Source organism: Netta rufina (assembly GCF_964035555.1).
Source record: "Netta rufina genome assembly, chromosome: 1".
NCBI classification, from domain to species: domain Eukaryota; kingdom Metazoa; phylum Chordata; class Aves; order Anseriformes; family Anatidae; genus Netta; species Netta rufina.
This window is the reverse complement of record NC_140123.1, coordinates 202,970,039-202,988,996: the sequence shown is the minus strand read 5'-3', so window position 1 is coordinate 202,988,996 and position 18,958 is coordinate 202,970,039. Positions and strand designations below refer to the sequence as shown.

The window sequence follows — 18,958 nt, the reverse complement described above, 5'->3', positions numbered from 1 at the left end:
GAAGGATATGTCTTGCTCTAGGTAGGAAAGATGCATGAAAGATTAATTGGCTAATATATTCTCAACCTTCTCAACCCTTGCAACCCCCACCAAACTGTGTACAATAGGAAGAAAAAAAAAAAAAAAAAAGCCTGCTGTACCATACCACTAGGGGAAACTACCTTTTTTTCCTGTTGTAGATGTTGGAATTGCTTGAAGAGGTGTTATATCCTTCACAAGTACTGGGAGGCCAATTTCAAGAGGTCCATCTCTGGAGATCTGTTCTGTGTCACGCTGAGATCGAGCCTGGATTACAGAAAACAGCAAATGACTTTTAAGCCAAATGTCATGTTCTGAGCTTATGGACACCATTGCTTCTTGACTGTGACTGTCACACAAGCCAAAATATAGAAGAGGTCTTTGTATTTGAAAGGAGCATAACTGTACCCAATGTTTGGGGGTTTGAGGAACCCACAACCTTCAGCAAGGCTTCTCATGTGTCTGTGTGTGTTACTAGGTGTTTGTACTGCCAATGCAAAGATACCCTATTCTGCACAGGGGTCTGTGTCCCTGGCTATCCTCACAAAGGACATTTTAACTATAATTTTCCTTCCCAATAGTTCTCTTTGAAGGGGAACCTGTAGGCAGGATCATACTGCAGTCTTATCTCTGCACACTGCCTGGGTGTCATTTTGAGGAACTCCTTTTCCTGGCATGTTGCAGAGGATAAGAGTTCATCTGGATTCAAGTATAATGAGACAAAAGCATGAAAGAGAAATCAAGTGAGGGCTATTAAAACGCTAAGACCCCACCTACAGCTCAAGAAGTTCCCATGGCCTAAATTTTTGGAGATAAGAAGAATATTTGGGTAGAAGAATCTAGCGTTTGCCCTCTTCACCTTTCAACAGTGACTCAAAGACACCTGTATGTAGTTCAAGGAGTTGCAGCCAGCCAGCAGATAGGAAATGGAGAAGTAAAAGCAGAAAAAAATCCTCTTTGAAGATTTGGCAACACCGCCTATTGAATAAAGGTGAGCAGTATGCAGAGTTAAACCTTGCAGGTAGACTCTCAGGAAGTTATAGATGGAAAAACACCTGCTGGGTGTATGAAGATTTTGCCTTGGTATACTGGAAGAACCTAAATATGCAGGACTGTGAACCTACACATTTTGTTCCCCCTCTGAGGTTATTCAAGAGCTGAGAGGCATCCTAACAATCCTGATTTGGAACTAGAATCTTCTCTAGAGGCTTGGGGCTTGTGACAGCCTATTTTTCCTTCTTTTAAGTCAACTTGCTGTGTTTGCACAGTATTATTTACATGATAGTATTATCTAGATCCTCTCTCCAAGGTCCAGGTCTCTTCATGAGAGTGCCTGCTCTGATGAGTTTCACAACAAACAAGTCAGAGAGACACAGGAGAAATTGCTGAATGACAACCGCATAGCAAGGTCATGACACCAAAGGACCCAAACCAAGTTCCTCTCCCTGTTTCTCGGACCCTGTTACACAACTTAAGCTACAAACATAATGTAACTACAGCTGTACTGAATCAGAGAGTCCATCCAGGTCATGTCCTCTCTGAGACAGGCATTAAGCAGACACCCTGTAAAGATGTAAGGAGAGTGAAAGCATGTCAGGCCAGCTCCTCAAATGATTCTCCCTATCTCCAGAGATATGTAGCTCAGAGAACTCCTGATTCAGAGACAATGCTTTTCCATTGACGCAATTAATTAGCCTGTCTTCTATGAAGACAAGCCGAGAGAGCTGGGGTTGTTCAGCCTGGAGAAGGCTCCGGGGAGACCTCCCAGCAGCCTGCCAGGGCCTGAAGGGGCTGCAGGAGAGCTGGGGAGGGACTCTGAGTCGGGGGTGAAGCCATAGGATGGGGCAATAGCTTTAAACTAAAAGAGGGTAGATTTAGACAAGGCGTTAGGAGGAAATTCTTCACTCGGAGCATGGTGAGGCCTTGGCCCAGGCTGCCCAGAGAAGCTGTGGCTGTCCCATCCCTGGTGGGTGGTGGGAGGTATCCCTGCCCATGGGGACTCATTTTCCATTCTCTGTTTTGAACTAGCTACCCACAGTGCTCCACTCAATGCCTTTATTTCTTGTACTGAGGCAAACATTGAACAATTGATCCTTCACTCTGCAGATCACTCATGGATTGAAGTACATACCTGTTGGGTGCTCTCTATCATTGCCAGAGCTTCAGCCATCAGTTTCTGGTTAACTCCGCAAAGGTTTGCTACTTTTGTCTGGCACTTGTGATGGACATTCATGTCACAAGCTGAAAGAAAGAACAGAGGTGTCAGGACAACAGAAGGTTGCTGGGCTGTAAAGGATTTAACTTCAGGTTGGGGAGGAAGGTGCTGCTGTTGGCCAATGGCAAAGACCAACCACATAAAAAGCTCAAAGCCTGGGCTCCATAGCATCATTTGTCTCTGATCAGACTGCACTCATGTTGCCTTTTGGTTAGTCTCCAGAGATGGGGTTTTTATAGTTACTACTGGGCATTTTTACATCCATCAGCCTTGGCAAATACAGACTTCCAAAATCCTATAATGCACTTCAGCTCAGAGATAACTGTGGTCACAGAACAGGATCTCCCTTTTGGCATAGGATCATGAAGGGGAAGTGTCTTAGGTCTGTCTGATAGTGAAAATAGAGTGTGGAAGTTTATTTTATTCCAAAATTCCTGATTTTGGAATATCAGTAGCAGGCACTGCAATATTCCTTTGTCTCTCTGGGAAGTGACTCTTCAGCCTCATGGATCACATATTCTTCTACAGATCCTCCTTGAGGGATGCTCCTCTTGACGACACTTCACCATCCCTGACACCATTTTATCCAGGTTTCAGACAGAAATGCAAGAAATGTGATTTGGCTCTCTAGATTGGAGCTCTTTAAAGTCAGCAGCCTGCTCTCATGCTCAGCCTGTGCCACATACACCAGGGACTCACCATCACACTTCAGTCCTTGCCGTGCAAGGCCCCAGAGCAGCGTGCCACAGTGCTCACAGAACGTTGGACTCTTGTAGTTGTAGACTTTGAAGCGGTGAGGCACATCAATCTTGAATCTCTCCTTGTGGAACTGTAACAGAAAAGCCATGTTGGCAATTCACTTCCCTCTGCTGCAGTTCTGCATGAAAAATCAACAGCCCCCAACCTTGTACCAAAGAAGGTGGGGTATTTACTGCTGTTTTATTCTTGGGTATGATCATCAAGAAGAAATCTAACATTCAGATATGCAAAGACAAATTTTAATGCATAATATCTATGCAATTCATTGGAAGTTGGGTAATTTAATCCTTGAGTTTGATTTATCTGACCACGTAGCTGTCTGCATCTCAGCTACTCACCCAGATTCCCTAATTCTCAATAGAGAAACAGACATAATTCAAGAAAAGATTCATCTCATCCTGAAAATGGATGTCTACATTTGTTGCCATGTATCAGTCCTTAGAAAAGCTTATTCTTCTTCTTTTCGTATATAGGGACTTAAATGTGATGACAAAGCTGGATACATTTACACTGGAGGTGTTAGAAGACAGGTGAGATGACTCTCATTTCTAAAGACTGTAAAAAGATAACATGTACCAGGGACTGGAGAAAAACATAAGCTGTAGAACACAATTAAGAAAAAAGTAATATCAGGAGTATAAGCTCAGTTTTTGCCCACCAAAAATAAATTTTATTATAAACTGATATAAAAAAAAAATAAATAATATTGGAGATCCTAGATCTTCCAGTAATGGTTTGGAAATCTCAGATGACACAGACTGGGATGTTAAAGTACTGCTCTGAAAATTCAGGATGACATCCTGCCTAACACTGGATAGTGAAGAATTTCCTCTAGTAATTCTCCACCTCATGTCCATGGCTTTTCCCTGAGCTATACTTCATACATTAGGAAAACGTCAGTCCTGATTCGGTGACTGCTTATTCAGTGGCAGATTTGAGTAAATCACAACTAGGAGGTAATGAAACCACTGGGCATACAAAAAACAAAGGATGCAGATCAGGTCACACAGATTTTAGTTCAGTAGCATGCTTTGCTTCATATGAAGTTCTTTTACAGCAATGCAGGAGAGATATGAATGACACTCAAGTGTTTTAAAAGCAACCAAATAATAATACATACCATTGTTTCTCTGCTATTGACTGCTGATCCTGTACACTTGGCTATTACTTTATCAATGCACTTCTTATGAATGGCAGCATTACACTCTGAAAGAACAAATGTGTCATAGCATTCATGAAAAAATCCCTTAAGAAAAGACAAAGTAAATAATGATAGTAACAAAAAAAAAAAAAAAGAACAAAAAGAAAACACAAAACAACAACAAAAACAAACACAAAAACTTACGTCTGCATTGATAGCCTTGTTTATTCAGACCCCTGAAATAAACAGAGAAATGGTTAAGCCTGAATTTTCTGAAATTTCTGAATTGCCTCTACATTTGAAAGAAAAGCAACAGTTACGAAAGAAAAAGAATAAAACAGTCTTGCTTTTTATCCATCTTTACAGAGTTTCTCTAATCTAACTACCTTCATTCACTCTAACTGCTGGAAACTGGTTTTCACAGCCCTTCCAGTCCATAGTTACATATTGAATTTTGCAATATCTAAATGGCAAACTAGGCTGATTAGAAACGTCCATGCATTTGGCCAAAGACAAAAGTATTTGTAACAATAATACGCTAAAAATGAAAGGAATTTTCACAGCTGGAATTACAACTGTGAACCACATCCTTGAAGTGATGCAGTAACTCCTACATGCAGGATGCCAAGCCTCCAGTCCTGCTGACAGCAGGAACACAGATATTCACTAAAGAAGCAGAGCTGCTCCTTCAAGTTGAAAGGGAAAAACGTGCACAGATCTATTTTCATTTACCAGACAAACTCATGACAGACGGAGCAGAAGGTAGGTTGTGGAAAGAAGGTGGCTGTGAACTCGTGACACTTGACATTATGGATTTTGGCCTGTTTGATGGCTCCCCTGCGCTGATGCAAGGAGAAAAAGCCTTCGGTCTCACAGTCAGCTAGGTCCTTTGCATCTGAAAGGAAGCAGAAGATTTGTTAGGGTACACTGTGCTGGTCAGGCACCTTGAGAAAATGCAGTTGCCAAAAAAACTAACTGACTGAAGCTGATGATTCACTCATGGGAATGAATATTTTAAGGAAATCCTGCTTTCTGAAATCCACACAAGGCTTGTTTGGATTTTTTTTATCTACCATTCCTACAGGGACACTAAAATGACTTCAAACTGAGGATTTTAAGCTCCCCTGAATATTCATAATGCTATTTTGAAATATAGACCAGAAATTTCCCAAGGAGAGGTAATTTGCAGCTAAATATTACGTTTGAACTTTATATAGCACTGAAGAACAATAAAAAAGATAAATTACATAAGAATATCTATTTATAAATGCACATACATGCGTATAGATAGATGGATAGATAAATAGATACTGAAATGTGGGCATTTAACTGAATCTTTCATGTGTGCGTGTCTATGGTTGTGAGTAAACATTTATGTATGTTCTTATGATATTCTTGTTGTTGTTGTTATTTTTCCATGCCAACAGTTGCTTTGCTGTTTCCTGTGTTCATGTCATTATTCAGAGTTCGCATTTAAACTTTTTAGAACAGAAAACACACCAACTCTGGCTATTCATGCATATATGCATGTGCACTTTTAGGTACACGCTCATGTCTACAAATCTTGATATGCACACAATATCTAACTCTCAATTTCTGTCTTGATTTAGTCATGCATTACACAGCAAATTACTTAGATATTCTGTGGAAACTGCCCCCCTGACTGATCTGATGATGATCCTGCTATTTGTAATACAAATGCAACTTGCATTTTCTATGCTTTGGACTCTCCGACGCTTTATAACACGAAAGGAGGCAACAAGAATCTATTCTATTTTAAAGTTGGGAATGGATGAGGAGAATACTGGTATACACATTCTATTAGATGCTTTCAGTACTTCTGTGATTCTGGAAATTAAAGGTCCTTGTAGATATCTACAACCTATAGCTTCACCCCACATCCTTGAAAGACTGCAAAAACGTTGGCATCAAAGACAGGAGATCATGACTGACCATTTTGATTGCAACCCATTTCTTTCAACAAAGCAAATACATTTCCCATGGACATTGAGCTCAGCGGATGAGATCGAGTTCTCAGTGAAGACACCTAAACAAAGGTGTGTCCTGTGCAGGGTGACTAAGCCAGTGCTATGTCCCTGGAGGTCCAGCTGGTGCAGGCAATGGAGCCTAGCAAATGACTCAGCTCACCATGCAGCAGGCACCTGCGTCTGATCAGATGAATCACTCTCTAGGTTCTTTTCCTGTTTTGCCTAGATTGCTCTTATTCTTAGGCACGCAACTCACGTGTATTTAGGTGTTGTCAGCTGTAAAACATAACCCATCCTTTATGGCTGCACTATCATGCACACCATGGTACATGTTGTATGCATACATACACGTGCAATAATTTCAGAGGGAGTGGGCTCCTTATGCATCTATTCCATCTTACTTTGTATAATAAGAAAAACATACTGTTTCAATGACAAAACAACCAAAAATTTGCCTTACAAATTACAGACGAGCAGTCAGTCTTCATCCCCACCATGTGATAGTAATTGCTTTTCTGTGGTGTTCATTTCAAAACATTATGATAGTTCCTATGAATAAATCAGTAATAAAGTATGCTCTGCTTTCAGTGAAGACACCACATCTACCCCACGTAACCATAAATTACATCTATCAATTAGCAAATAAATTCACTTGCCACTGATTTCCAGGAAGTATCTTGCATTCATCAGCATTCGCCCTTGAGGTTTCAGTTCTAGCTGGTTGTGATAAGTGAAAAAAAAAAGAAAAAGAAAGAAAAAGAAGTAAGAAAAAGAAAATACAAGTGCAATCGTTAAACAGACGTTCAAAGAAACAACTATCATTTCAGATGGCTCAAGCTACCTCAATTTCCCAGTGGGAACTGATGAATGTCAATGAATACTAATAGTTGAGTTTTCATACTGATGTGGGGGAATATGGTGAGTGGGCAGCAACTGTAGATTGATCAGCTCTTATCAAACTCTCAGAGCTGCATGACTGAACAGATAAAAGTGACTAAAACAGAAATTATAAGCAAGTTATTAAACAGCAGGTCAGGACCAGCATGTCTATAGAGAAAACTTGTCATTCCCAGAGGATTATACGAGGGGGAAGTCCTCTAAAAATCCAGCCAACTTCAGACAGGTGCTAAAAGAACACTGAAATCTCTGAAATCTTTAGAAACTTGCACCTGCAATTCTAACTTTCATTAGTCAATGTGAGTGATAGTACAAAATTTCTCAGGTATTTTTTTAGGTCCTCCTACTGGACTCACCTATCCAAACCTTCATCCATACGTGCCTTTTTAAAATCTGGGTCCACTTGTATAGGAAGTAACAATTCAAGGATTTCTTCAGGCTGAAAACTACAGCAGTGTCTTCCCCACCCATCTCCAGCACAGTCTGAGCTAGACTACCTCTCTACGTTTTGGGTGAAGCAATGACATTGTACAGAAAAGTGAGAAAAACATTTTTCATTCCCATCCTAATCTTTGGTGGATGGGATATCTGAGACCAGCCTCCTTAGGTCATAACTTGTATCTGAGAGTGAGTGAAGACCTTAGGAGATGCTCCCAGGCTGGGAAAAAACAGGACTATTGCCTCCCTACTTTATTTAATCTCAGATTAGTTACTCTTGCTATGAACAAGCAGTACTCTGCCTACATCCCCCCTTTCCTCTTCACCACACTACAGCCTCCCAAACCTTCGAAGCCTTGGGTTGGAGTTGGAGTGATGCTGAGCAAGGCCTTCCAGTTTTCAATTTCAACCCTAAGTATCTTCATTCCTTCCAAGTGTTGTGCTAAAAGTGCAATTCTCTACCAAATCATGCCGTTAAGTCTTTTAAGAAGCCAAGGCCTTTTTGACATTTCCACTCGCTGCTTAATTCAAGTAGCTTAACTTGGTAACGGGCAAGAAAAACAAAACAATTCCAGGAAATCAGTTTCTCTCCAAATGCCGTTCCCCTTTTTAGTTATTCATGACATTGCTCCTGAATACTACATGTTAAAGACTGTTATCAGCAGCTTTCTTGCTTGGACTGTCAGGGAATACAACCTTACATTTAGCATCCTTATGAAGACTGATATTTCAAATTTACTCCACTGTAACTCCGGTGATTTTAAAGGAGTTCCTCTGGCATAATTCTGATGTCAGGTAGCTGTGAATCAGTTACTTGATATTAGATTAAATTTTTAAAGCTGTTTCCCTAGAGCACATAAAATAATTCACATTTAGCCACTTAAATTACCATTTGTCCCCAGTGGATTCCTTAAGCAAAAATTAATACATGGGCACAGCTCACATGAACCAGAATCTTTGCTAATAGAGAGCATGTGTTTCAATATAACAGCAGCGGGTAATACAAACTTGTTGTGTTCCCTTTTTTTTGTGATATGCATGGAGATCTTTCCTTCAAGATAAACCCAAGCAGACTCAAAACATTATTCCTCAGCTTCCCATCACATGCTGCAAGAGGAGATAATGAAGCTCACCCATATTTCTGTCTTCCCATTGCTCTTTTTACACCTCTCTGCCAGCACCTTGAGTTCCACTGTGGTCTCTGAGACCATTTCGGCACTTTTGTCCTTGACGACGATGTGCATGACCCTGCCGTTGTTGATGTGAGCATCGAAAGTGCTGTTCCACGGTGGGTACATGGTGGGCTTCTTCTGCACGTACACTTGGCCATTTTCTGTCAACAAGAAACGGTTTGGATTAGCTAGATTTTCTTCTCATCTGCATTAAGGCAGCCACTCTACAGTCCCTGAGATAGATTTGTGTTATTTACACACTTTAAGGTCTCTCTCTGGGGAAGGTATGTAATGGATGATGTTAGAATGTCTTAAGAAGTTACTGTGTGAAGTTAAAGCTGGGAAAGGATTCATCTCACTTAACTTTAGGTGTCTACAATGTGCAAGTCAATATCTGATCTATTTGAATATCGGCTGCCTTCAGAGATAGTGAAAGGAATTTAGTACATATACATCAGTGGAGTTAGGGTGCATTTATTTGACCAAATATAGGCATCTACTTTAGAGAAACACAATTTCCAACCCTGATTACATTAATTTTATTAAGTAGATCTCAAATGTAGATTCTGACACAGTAAGATACCCACATCTAATTACATGAGTCCCATCACAGATAACCAGTTACATGTGTCATCTGTCCCACTGCAATGCGAAATGAAAGGGTTTGCTTCAATGCCCCCAAAATCTGGATGCACTTTGTGATTAGGCTCAGCTGCTGTGTATGGCGAGTCTGATGTTACTTCTCAGCTACCTCAGGTCTGTTAAAAATAAATAACTCTCTTGCAAACCTGCAACCATATCCACAGCAAGGTTGACCTAGCAGACCTTTCTTGCACCTCTTCATGCACTCATTCCTCTTCCTTCACAACAGACACATCTTAAAATGATGTAAGGTGTCTCTGAGCCCTAGCATTAGCTGGCAGTCATCTCTTTACTTCGATATGTCAAATTAAAAGCTTCTCAGCCAGCTTGCTTCATTTCACATGGCCAGTTTTATACCCTGTAAAAGGCTTGGAAATTAAGGAAAATTCTACTTCACAGTTACCCTCTGCAAACTTTCAGTCTATCAAATGTCAAAGCAGATGGAACAAGAGAATAAAAAATAGTTGTGTGAGCAGTAGAGCTGTGACTCCTGTCTCCTCAAGACCCTGCTCCTGTTTCCAACAGTCCCAGCCCTTTCCCTTACCCCACCAGCTGGAAAAGCACATACAGCCGATAGCCTGGAACATGACATGTGGTGGAGGAAATCTTTATCTGCCTTTCCCTTCATGGGAGAACTAATTTAGGTTTCTTTCCTCTAATCAGCTTTGATTTCCCCAGGGAGGAGCTCAGGGATTTTTGAGGCTTGCACCGCACCTACAGGATGGATTAAATTTGTGCAACATTCTTCTCAGGACATGAGAGAACGTTTATTGGGGATAAAGCAAATATCAGAGCTGTGAGACCATAACAAAAATGTCCCACCACCACTAGATAATTATAATTTGAGAAAGCAACTTGTCAAGGATTTATGGACAATCCTACAATCAATACCAACTTGCTGAAATTTCACTCCACAGCCCAGCACTTGCCTCTCATGGAACAGTTTTATGCTTGTTTTATCCACATAAACTTGATTGGAGCTGCAGGATGCTCTGACCATCAGCATTGGCTTGCATTGCAAAGCTAAGCAGAGGTCACTCCCACAACAGAAAATCACTTTCTGGTATGGCAAATACTTGTGCAGCTAAATCTTAGGTTAAAACTCAGTTTCCTCTAATTTTAGAGCACCTCAGTCAAAGGTGAATCAATCTTCATCAGTTAAGTGGGGCTGGCTTTTCATGTATGAAGATTTAAGCAGTCAAATACCATTGTTCAGAGGCATAACTCATTCCCATCAAACTTGCAAATATATATTTAAGCCACTCTTTCAACGAAAGCAACCAAAATAAGGCAGAAAAAGTGCAACAGAGGACGGAAATCTCAGTAAGGAACATTATTCCCTTGCCACCTCAACAAACTACTCCAAGGATGTGAAACACACTACTTGAAAAACAAGTGCTTTGGCTAGCATCACACTCCAAAATGTACAGCTCAAACAAACAAACCCTAGAATGCGAATGAACTGGCCGATGCACGGGATCAGACACGCATCCCCAGTGCATCCCCACTGACGTCTGTGGAGTCCTGCCAAGGATTAGTCTAACCCTTGGCTCCTGAATAATGAAATAGCATCTGTCTTTCCTGGGGAGCAGCTCCCACTGTAGCTGGAAGCACTTCTCCTGCAGGCCTGCTGAGTTCAAGCACGGAGCAGGATCTTTCACGAAGTAAATGTCACCAAGACAGGTGTCAAAATGGCACCAGGCCAGGTGGCTTGGGAAGGCAGAAGCCATTTTTAAAGGACAGATATTTTTACACCTCAGAGGTGCCTATGATCTCTGGAATGGTTTGTCATCAGAAATAAATTGCTAGAACGTATCTAGCTATGTGTAGTTTTTTTTTTTTTTTTTTTTTTTTTTTAAGATTATATCACAAATTACCAAGATCTTTTTTATGACATAAGTAGGTGGCAAAAATATATAAGATATATTAAGATCCTTCTTGGTCTTCTGAAATTCTTTAGGGTGCCCTTTTTTGTGACATCCTTGTGTCCACAGATGACGGGCATTACTCCCAGACCTTGTGTCCTCTGCCCTCGTGACTTAATTATAACTGCTGGTGCACATGAGGCAACTTTTGGCATAAACACAAAATGAATCAAACTCCTTTTTTTGGGAACCTAACATACTCATCATCTATCACGTGTCCCTTTGCAAACAAACAAACAAACAAACAAATACCAATACCCTTACTTTGCTAGTGCTACACATAATATATCCAGTCCATAGAAGGTCTTTGCAAAAGCCACAGTAGACACATCTACCAAAATAATTCCAGAAAAAAAAAATGCAGGAAATTGGGATTGGATCTATCATGGATTCAGCTCTTACTGTTGTATAGCAATCATTTGATCTGAAGAAATACTTGGCATGCATTAGACAGAGCACAAGTCTGGCAGTCAGGGTTGTTTGTATCTCTTAAAGCCTTTGCAGCAGACACATTTCTGTTTCCTGGACATGCCAATTCAGCCAAAATTTGCATAACGAGACATCACAATAAAAATGTTTTGAATTTCATCACTACAAGTGCTCTGTGAAAACTGGGAATTGGAGAGTAAATAGTGAACAAAAATCACAAACCAGAATGCAGCTATTTCAGATACTCTCAGCTAACATTCGTCCTGTGATCCTCGTTGCCTTTTGCCTTCTCTGAGGCTGTTTGAGCACAAAACTTGTGGATGGTCATGTTGAGATCATTTCTGGCATTTAGCACTAGGCTCATCTCACTGAATATCAGGCACGTACCTCTGAGCAGATTGTCTAAACTACCCTCAGAGTCAGTGGAGAGCACTGGGCTTTTCTAGGGTGTGATTCATAAGGTCTATTCTAGGTGTTTTCCTTAAGATGAGATGGATCCACCATCTCTGCTTGATCCCCTGGGCTGTAATGCAACGGTGTCCAACTTGCTCAGATATCAATATCCTTGCAGAAAGCTAGAAATAGGGGAGACGGATCCTACCACCTTGGCTTAATCACCTTTAGGTGAGGTTAGACATTGACACAATTACTGACAGAGGGTGTCTAAGAGCAACGTCTTCCAAGGGTGATTCCCCAAGAGTCTACGATGAATCAGTCTTGTGAGGTTCCTACTGCTATCATGCACATGATGAGGACCAGAGACCAAATTCACAAGAGAAGAGTTCCTCTGGCTGTTTCAATATGTAACCGTCAGAAAACTGCAATTACACCCCACCTAACAGAAACATGTCATTTTGTTTTCTGTATTTGATCCTCACTAATGGAAAAAATGTTCTTCCAAACACATTTTTTCATTTCTCATTGTTAGGGTATTATTATTATTATTTACTATTATTATTATTATTAAAGGTTCTCCAAAACACAGAAATTATAGCCACTAGTTAGTACATTTTTGTTTGTTAGGTGCCAGAAAACAATTTCAGCTCTGTGTAAGATGAATAAATATAGGTTTGTTCTGCCCAAATTGATTTTATTCACTTTTGAACTGACAGAGGCTTCAGTTTGAGTTATGGCTCTTTCAAAGGTCTCATTAAAGCAAACAACCAAGCACAGCATAGAGCTGAAATAAGTCACATTTTCAGTGAAAAGTGAAATCTTAGCGATATCTTGTCATGCAACATTTTCTTTCCTTCTGACTTTACCAATCACCACTTCTTTCAGAATCATTGAAAGTGTAATTTAAACAAAGCTGAAGTTCAGTGTGATAAATGATGACTCTTTAAAAATAAAAGAAAACAACAAGAAAAACACTACCACCACCACAAAAAACAAACAAACAAACAAACAAAAACAACCAACCAAACAAACAACAAAACAAACAGTGAAATACCAAATTATTTTAAAATTCTAAAATTTCTTTTTTTAAAACTACTTTGACATCCCCTGAAGGTTTGATTTGGGAGTGGGGGTGGGGGGTGGTAGTGGGGGGTTCAAGGCATAAAAAGGGATTTCCGAGTCAAATTCATCTTTAAAAGAATTGCAACAGTTGAGTTAGGAATTTGTCCAAGATTTAAGATAAATAACAGCCAATATGAGAAATTTCCTAACATTGAAGGTCTTGATCTCAATGACTGTTGAAAAGCAGAACTGAAAAACTTTTCATCCTCTCACTGAGACTATTTTCATGCATAAGACATATATGAAGTGTTTTCCCAATGAGGATTCATCATTCCTGTTCAGTTAGGAAAAGTGTACAACAATCCATATATCCAGACACAGAAAAAAAAAAAAAAAAGAAACAACAAAAAACAGCTTAACAGACAGTTTCACCTCCAAACATATCACACAGTACAGCAGTTATGTGGGGAAATTAACTCCCTCTGCAAAGCCTGGGGATGTTTGAGAGGTTTTATTTATTCATTTATTTTTATTTTTTGTTTGTTTGTTTGTTTTGTTTGTTTGTTTTTTTAGGCTGGAAGTTACTGGACCTGTATGTTCCTCAAAAAATGTGATAAACAAGGACAGCCCTTCCAGGATATTCCTAGGACACCCAGACTTTATCTGTCTAGAGCCCCAGCTGACAAAACAGCAACTGCTCATATAAAAGTGAAACTGAATATAGCTCAGCTCGTCAGCTGTGTCATATGCTGGGACCTGTAATTCAGTTGATAATAACCTCACACCGAAGACAGAGACTTTGTTAAGCTTCATCTTCAAATCAGACTTTTTGCAGGCAGTTCTGAACCCAAACTTGCATGTTGTTTAGACTTGAAAAGCACTTCACAAACCCTTATAAGGATTTACCACATGCTTCCTATGCACCAGCAATGGCAAAGTAAAACTCACACATTTCTAAAAAAGTTCACATGCACGTTTAACACCTCCCCACTTACCTGATTCCACGGCTTCTTTAACCATCACAGCACAGTAAGGATTAATCACCTCCCCCTGGGATGGCAGGTAAGGGCCACTGTCATAGTTGGATAAACCAATACGCAGAAAGGGAGACATGACAAGTCCTGTGTCAAACAAAAGACAGGCGATATTTGGGAAGAGTCTAAAAATTCCCTTGGTTTTAACCAGCCTCTTATCTCCACCGGACAGCGGTATGCCAGCCGTTAGTTATCCATCCAACTGGAGACTCTCTGACTTCCTCCACTGCCTAGCGAGATGATGGACTGACCAAGCACTGCTTAATGTGCACAAGGTAATGTAACTTAGCTGTCAGCTTAACCACATAGCTGAACTCATCGCAAGGCTGGAAGGACCCGCAGTAGCAGCTCTGAGGACTAGTGACTCGACACCAGCTGTCAGAAATGAGAACAACAATACATAGGAGCCAAATCAGGAATTTCTTGGCTGGGACAACCTCTGCTGTAATTGATGTTGAGTCACGCATTCACGAAGCTGAATGCTATGAGAATAGAAAGGGTTTCGGGAATACAAGGCTGTTGGAAGACTGCAAGCTGAACACGAAACCGTGAAATAACTGCACACTATTTATATGCAGCATGGAAATGATCTCAGGCATCCAACTGACTGGGTGCTGACCCACATTCATCAGTGAAGCTATAAAGAGAAAATTCAGCTCGTATGAACCACACTGTGTAGGGGTGGAGAAAAAAAAAAAAAAAAAAGGATCTCAGGATAATTCTAAGCAGCTGAAAACAGAAACACATAAAAGCAAGATGCCAGGAAACACAACAAAGCCTGTGGGTTCGTCTTCTTTGCAGGCTCTTTCAGAGCTCCTAGTGAGAAGATTTAGTAAAGCCAGCAATTATTAACCGCTGTAGTTGGTGCCCATCTTTGTGCCATCTGGACCCAAGGACTGGCATTTACCAAACAACTTTTGTTTAAACTCCTGAGCTTGTTATTCTTGGCTCCCCCTCTAGTCGACAGGGAGCAAGAGGCACTTTGAACTCATCTGTAGATGTCTGTGTCTTGGACCACCATAGCTGAATGCATGAGTCCTACCACCAGCTGTTAACAGTCAAATAAATTGTTCAACTACAAAAGCAAAAAGTCAAATGACATGTGGGGTAGGATGCACCACAAGCCTTTCTTCCCTTTTACACATATAATGCTCAATCCTAAAGACAGCTTCTCTAGCTTCACATGTCAGATGATCCACGTTCATTGCTGGGAATGACATTTTCTTACCTGTAAATGGTATTTCCTGATATACAAGCTCAGTCTTTGGCTGGAGGGGCTTCTCTGGTCATCACAGTTGTGGACAACATGGAAAGGATTTTCTCAGGTGAAGGAATGAGGATAAGAGCTCCTCTGGCCAGTCCGACTTTAAAACTTGGACTCTCCGTTCAAAGAAACAGGAGACAGGACCATCAAAGAGAGAGGAAAACTGGAGAAACCAAGACATAATCCTTTGACTGAGTTTCTCCCCTCTTACCCAGCAGTGTGGAGTGATGAGTTTCCATCAGCCCCTTTTTGTGCAAAAGTCTAGTGTGACAGTAAAAGTCAGAACAACTTTCTGTTAGCACATGGCCAGGTCTCAGCAGGTAGTTGTTTCACTTGCCTCTTGGATATTGTGAGATCTTCTGCTTCCTGTTATAAAATGAAGAGAAAAGGCTACAGTTAGCACTGGGACTGAACTGCCAGCTATTCTGGCCTGAATGTTCACAGGTGCTGAGCAATCACACTGCCATGCTTTCTGAGACTGTTGCAAACAGGTGGCCTGTGCAGTAAACTGCAACTATATTCTTACAGAGATTTCAGTAGGCAATGTTTTGCAGGAGATTCCCTCAATTTATTGCCTTAAGTAAGGCCAATCCATGCAATGAGCAACATAGGAAGACTCTACTTCCCATTTGAGCTCCTGAGTTAAATTAACTAAAAAACGGACTGAGTTTGCAGCAAAATAGCAGGGACTCAGATACTCTCTTTGGTAATGTACTTGAAAAGAGAAGAAAAAAATTGGGTAAGGCAAAGCTCCGTTTGAGGCTGGATGTCAGAGATTCATACGGTCATGTTCTTCTCAGGGTGACGGCAGCATCTCTTTGAAGGGGATTGCAGACAGACATTAGCCAAGTTTCTGAAGAACTTGCTCTGGAAAACCACTTGTATTTAGATATTTAAGCATGGTTAGCTTTGTGGAGAGGGGCATTTATGGCACTGCTCAGTGGTACAGTGAAAGGATTATGAATGGTCCATGGCACAAAGGCTCAAATTTTTGTCTGTACTGACAGAAGCAGAGAAATCTAATCAAATTAGGTAGGGAAAAATCTCTCTAACAGGAATTAAAATATTTATAAATGTATGTATTTATGCATATAATAATATAAACACTATATATATAATATATATATATTACATATATTAGATATATATCATTCTGTTCCCCTTCTGTAATTATTTAGACATTTCATTTTTTTCAAAATATAAGAAGCCTACTTAGTCTAAAGAAAAAAGGAAAAGCAAATCAAAATGTCTCTGGAAGCAGAGTTTGAGCCTGGTATTCATCATATTTCCATGAAGTCAATGTAGTTGCAACACAGATAAGATTGAGAAAACACCTTGTCTTGTGAAATACTAATGTCACTGCTCCAACTGTTTTTGATCAGGTTCCTAAAGCCAGTACAGCTTTCAAAAAAGTCATTGCATTGTATCAGATCTGAAAGACTTGTGCTGGGACCTCACATACACCACTCTATCACACAAAATGTTCTGCAGCCACCATGAAAGCATGTAGGTTTGGCTCACCTAGTGCTCGCACTAGAAAACCAATAGCTGCCCATATAAACCTTGCAAAAACTGTCTAGAATCAGAGTTTTGTGTTGTAGCAGCTTTGTGTCAGCACTCCGCCCTGTAGTGAATTTCTTCACCCTGTCCAATAAATCAGACAGATAACTGGCTTCCTGCTTCTCTCTCACTGTCTTTCCTGAAACCACCTTGGCTTTGGCCCAAACATCTGTTTTCCAGGTCATCTCTCCAGTGTTTGCCACTGCAGAACTGCTACTTGGCTCAAATCCACAGCCATAAACAATTAAGGAACAACACACTCAGCTCCAGCAATGGCTCACTGTAATAGCAGCAGTTTAATTTAACACTAGAAGCAGCTGCAATGGATATGGAGAGTGTCTGCTTAATTTCCCAGTGGAAAAGATACTGTAAGGTATCTGAAAATTAAGGATGAAATACATCTTTTTATAAAGGGCCACCTGCAACCTCTCTTCCAATAAACTACCCAATGAAACTTACTTGGGGTTCATCAATGCTGCACCTCGCATCATCAGCACAAGGGAGTTTTGCCCACTCTGGAGAATAATGCAACATATGGAAACCCTTCTCACATGATATTAAGAAGTAATAAACTCCTTAATATCCTTAATCAATTGTGGTTAAAGAGAGTGGAAGAACTGAGCTTCTGATCCAAGTCAGCAGAACTGCATTGAAGACGGCTGCCTTTAGTGGGATTGATGCTCCTGTGCTACGCTGAATGAAAATGGATGCATGCGTGATGCAGGAAAGATGGCAATTTATTGAATGAGAGTTAACTGAGAGGAGAGTGGAAATATTTCTGGATTTGAGATGCTGTTTTCCTAATGTCATCAAACTCTCATTTTCTAGAAGTCAGAGGGAATAATTTCAGCTCTTTCCTTTTTTTTTTTTTTTTTTTTTTAGGCAAAGCTGTGCATGCAGAATTAATTCACTATCCAAGAATCAGTATCACCAAGAGGCAAAGGAGCCAGGAGTTGCAGCTGAAGGCTATGAACTTGTCTCCACCTCCTGACAGACATCTGCTAACCAAAAAGCAAGATCCTGACCCTGCAAAGATCACTTTGTGTGGACGATGGAGACCTGCATATCAGCATAACTCAACACACATCAAGGTCTTCTTGCAGATTTCAAGGAAGCTCCGCTAGAGTGATACTGGATGCCAACAGTGATGGCTAGCGTCCCTGCCTCTGCCCCCTGACTCTGGATATCCCATAACCATTGCTCTCTTCAAAAATTTCATAGGAGGAGCTGTTGACACCCTCGAGGACAGGGAGGCCTTGCAGAGAGATCTTGATGAATTAGAAAGCTTGGCAATCAGAAGCCATGTGAAGTTTAACAAAAGCAAAATCCAGATTCTGCACCTGGGACAGGGCAACCCTGCTATATGTACAGACCCAAGGGAACAACACAGAGCTGAGACGGGGGAGGATCAGGCTGAGGATTAGGGAAAGGTTCTGGCACCCAGAGGTGCTCGGGCGCTGGGACAGGCTGCCCAGGGATGTGGTCATGGCTCCGAGCCTGCTGGAGTTCAAGAGGGTTTTGGACAACACTCTAAGACACAGGGTCTGATTTTGGGTGGTCCTGTGTGGAGCCAGGAGTTGGACTCAGTTGTGGGTCCCTTCCAACACAGGGTATTCTGTGATTCTGTGCTTCTATAGCCCATGCAGTATGAATAACTCCCTTGAGTGACTTTCATTTTGTCTGCCCGTACCTCCTGTTATTTCAGTGGAGATCAAAACAGCCTGTTTGTAAAGGAGGAAGTTCAGACACCCTCCGAGTTATGCTCAGTGTTTCTCACACTTTGCTTTTACAATGGTTCTGGATCAGGGGAGGATGAAGAAAGGAAGGGAAATTTATAGAGCTGTTAAATTTCCCTGCTCTCCAATAGTAGCTACCCAATTTGCAGCCAGGCTCACAAAGGCAGTAGAAGGAGTGGACGAGGAAAGGCAGGACCAACTGCCATGTCTGATGGAATTGGTACTGTACCAGCCTCCATCCAACTAAAGAGCCTCCCAAAACTTTTTGGAATGACTTGATTT

General features: G+C 40.9%; 1 protein-coding gene across 1 annotated transcript in view; it reads right to left on the bottom strand.

Moving 5' to 3' along the window:
- The window catches only part of PRKCQ (protein kinase C theta), a 41,161-nt gene extending 26,680 nt beyond the window's left edge, over positions 1-14,481 (bottom strand). Inside the window, exons 1-9 of the mRNA XM_084301249.1 lie at positions 14,078-14,481; positions 8,590-8,789; positions 6,778-6,838; positions 4,866-5,028; positions 4,338-4,369; positions 4,113-4,198; positions 2,933-3,062; positions 2,150-2,259; positions 162-285 (exon numbers count right to left, since the gene is read on the bottom strand). Of these exons, the coding sequence (XP_084157375.1) occupies positions 162-285; positions 2,150-2,259; positions 2,933-3,062; positions 4,113-4,198; positions 4,338-4,369; positions 4,866-5,028; positions 6,778-6,838; positions 8,590-8,789; positions 14,078-14,195 (1,024 nt within the window). The 5' untranslated portion in view covers positions 14,196-14,481. The remainder of the gene's footprint in view (positions 1-161; positions 286-2,149; positions 2,260-2,932; positions 3,063-4,112; positions 4,199-4,337; positions 4,370-4,865; positions 5,029-6,777; positions 6,839-8,589; positions 8,790-14,077) is intronic.
- Positions 14,482-18,958: the final 4,477 nt, after the last annotated feature.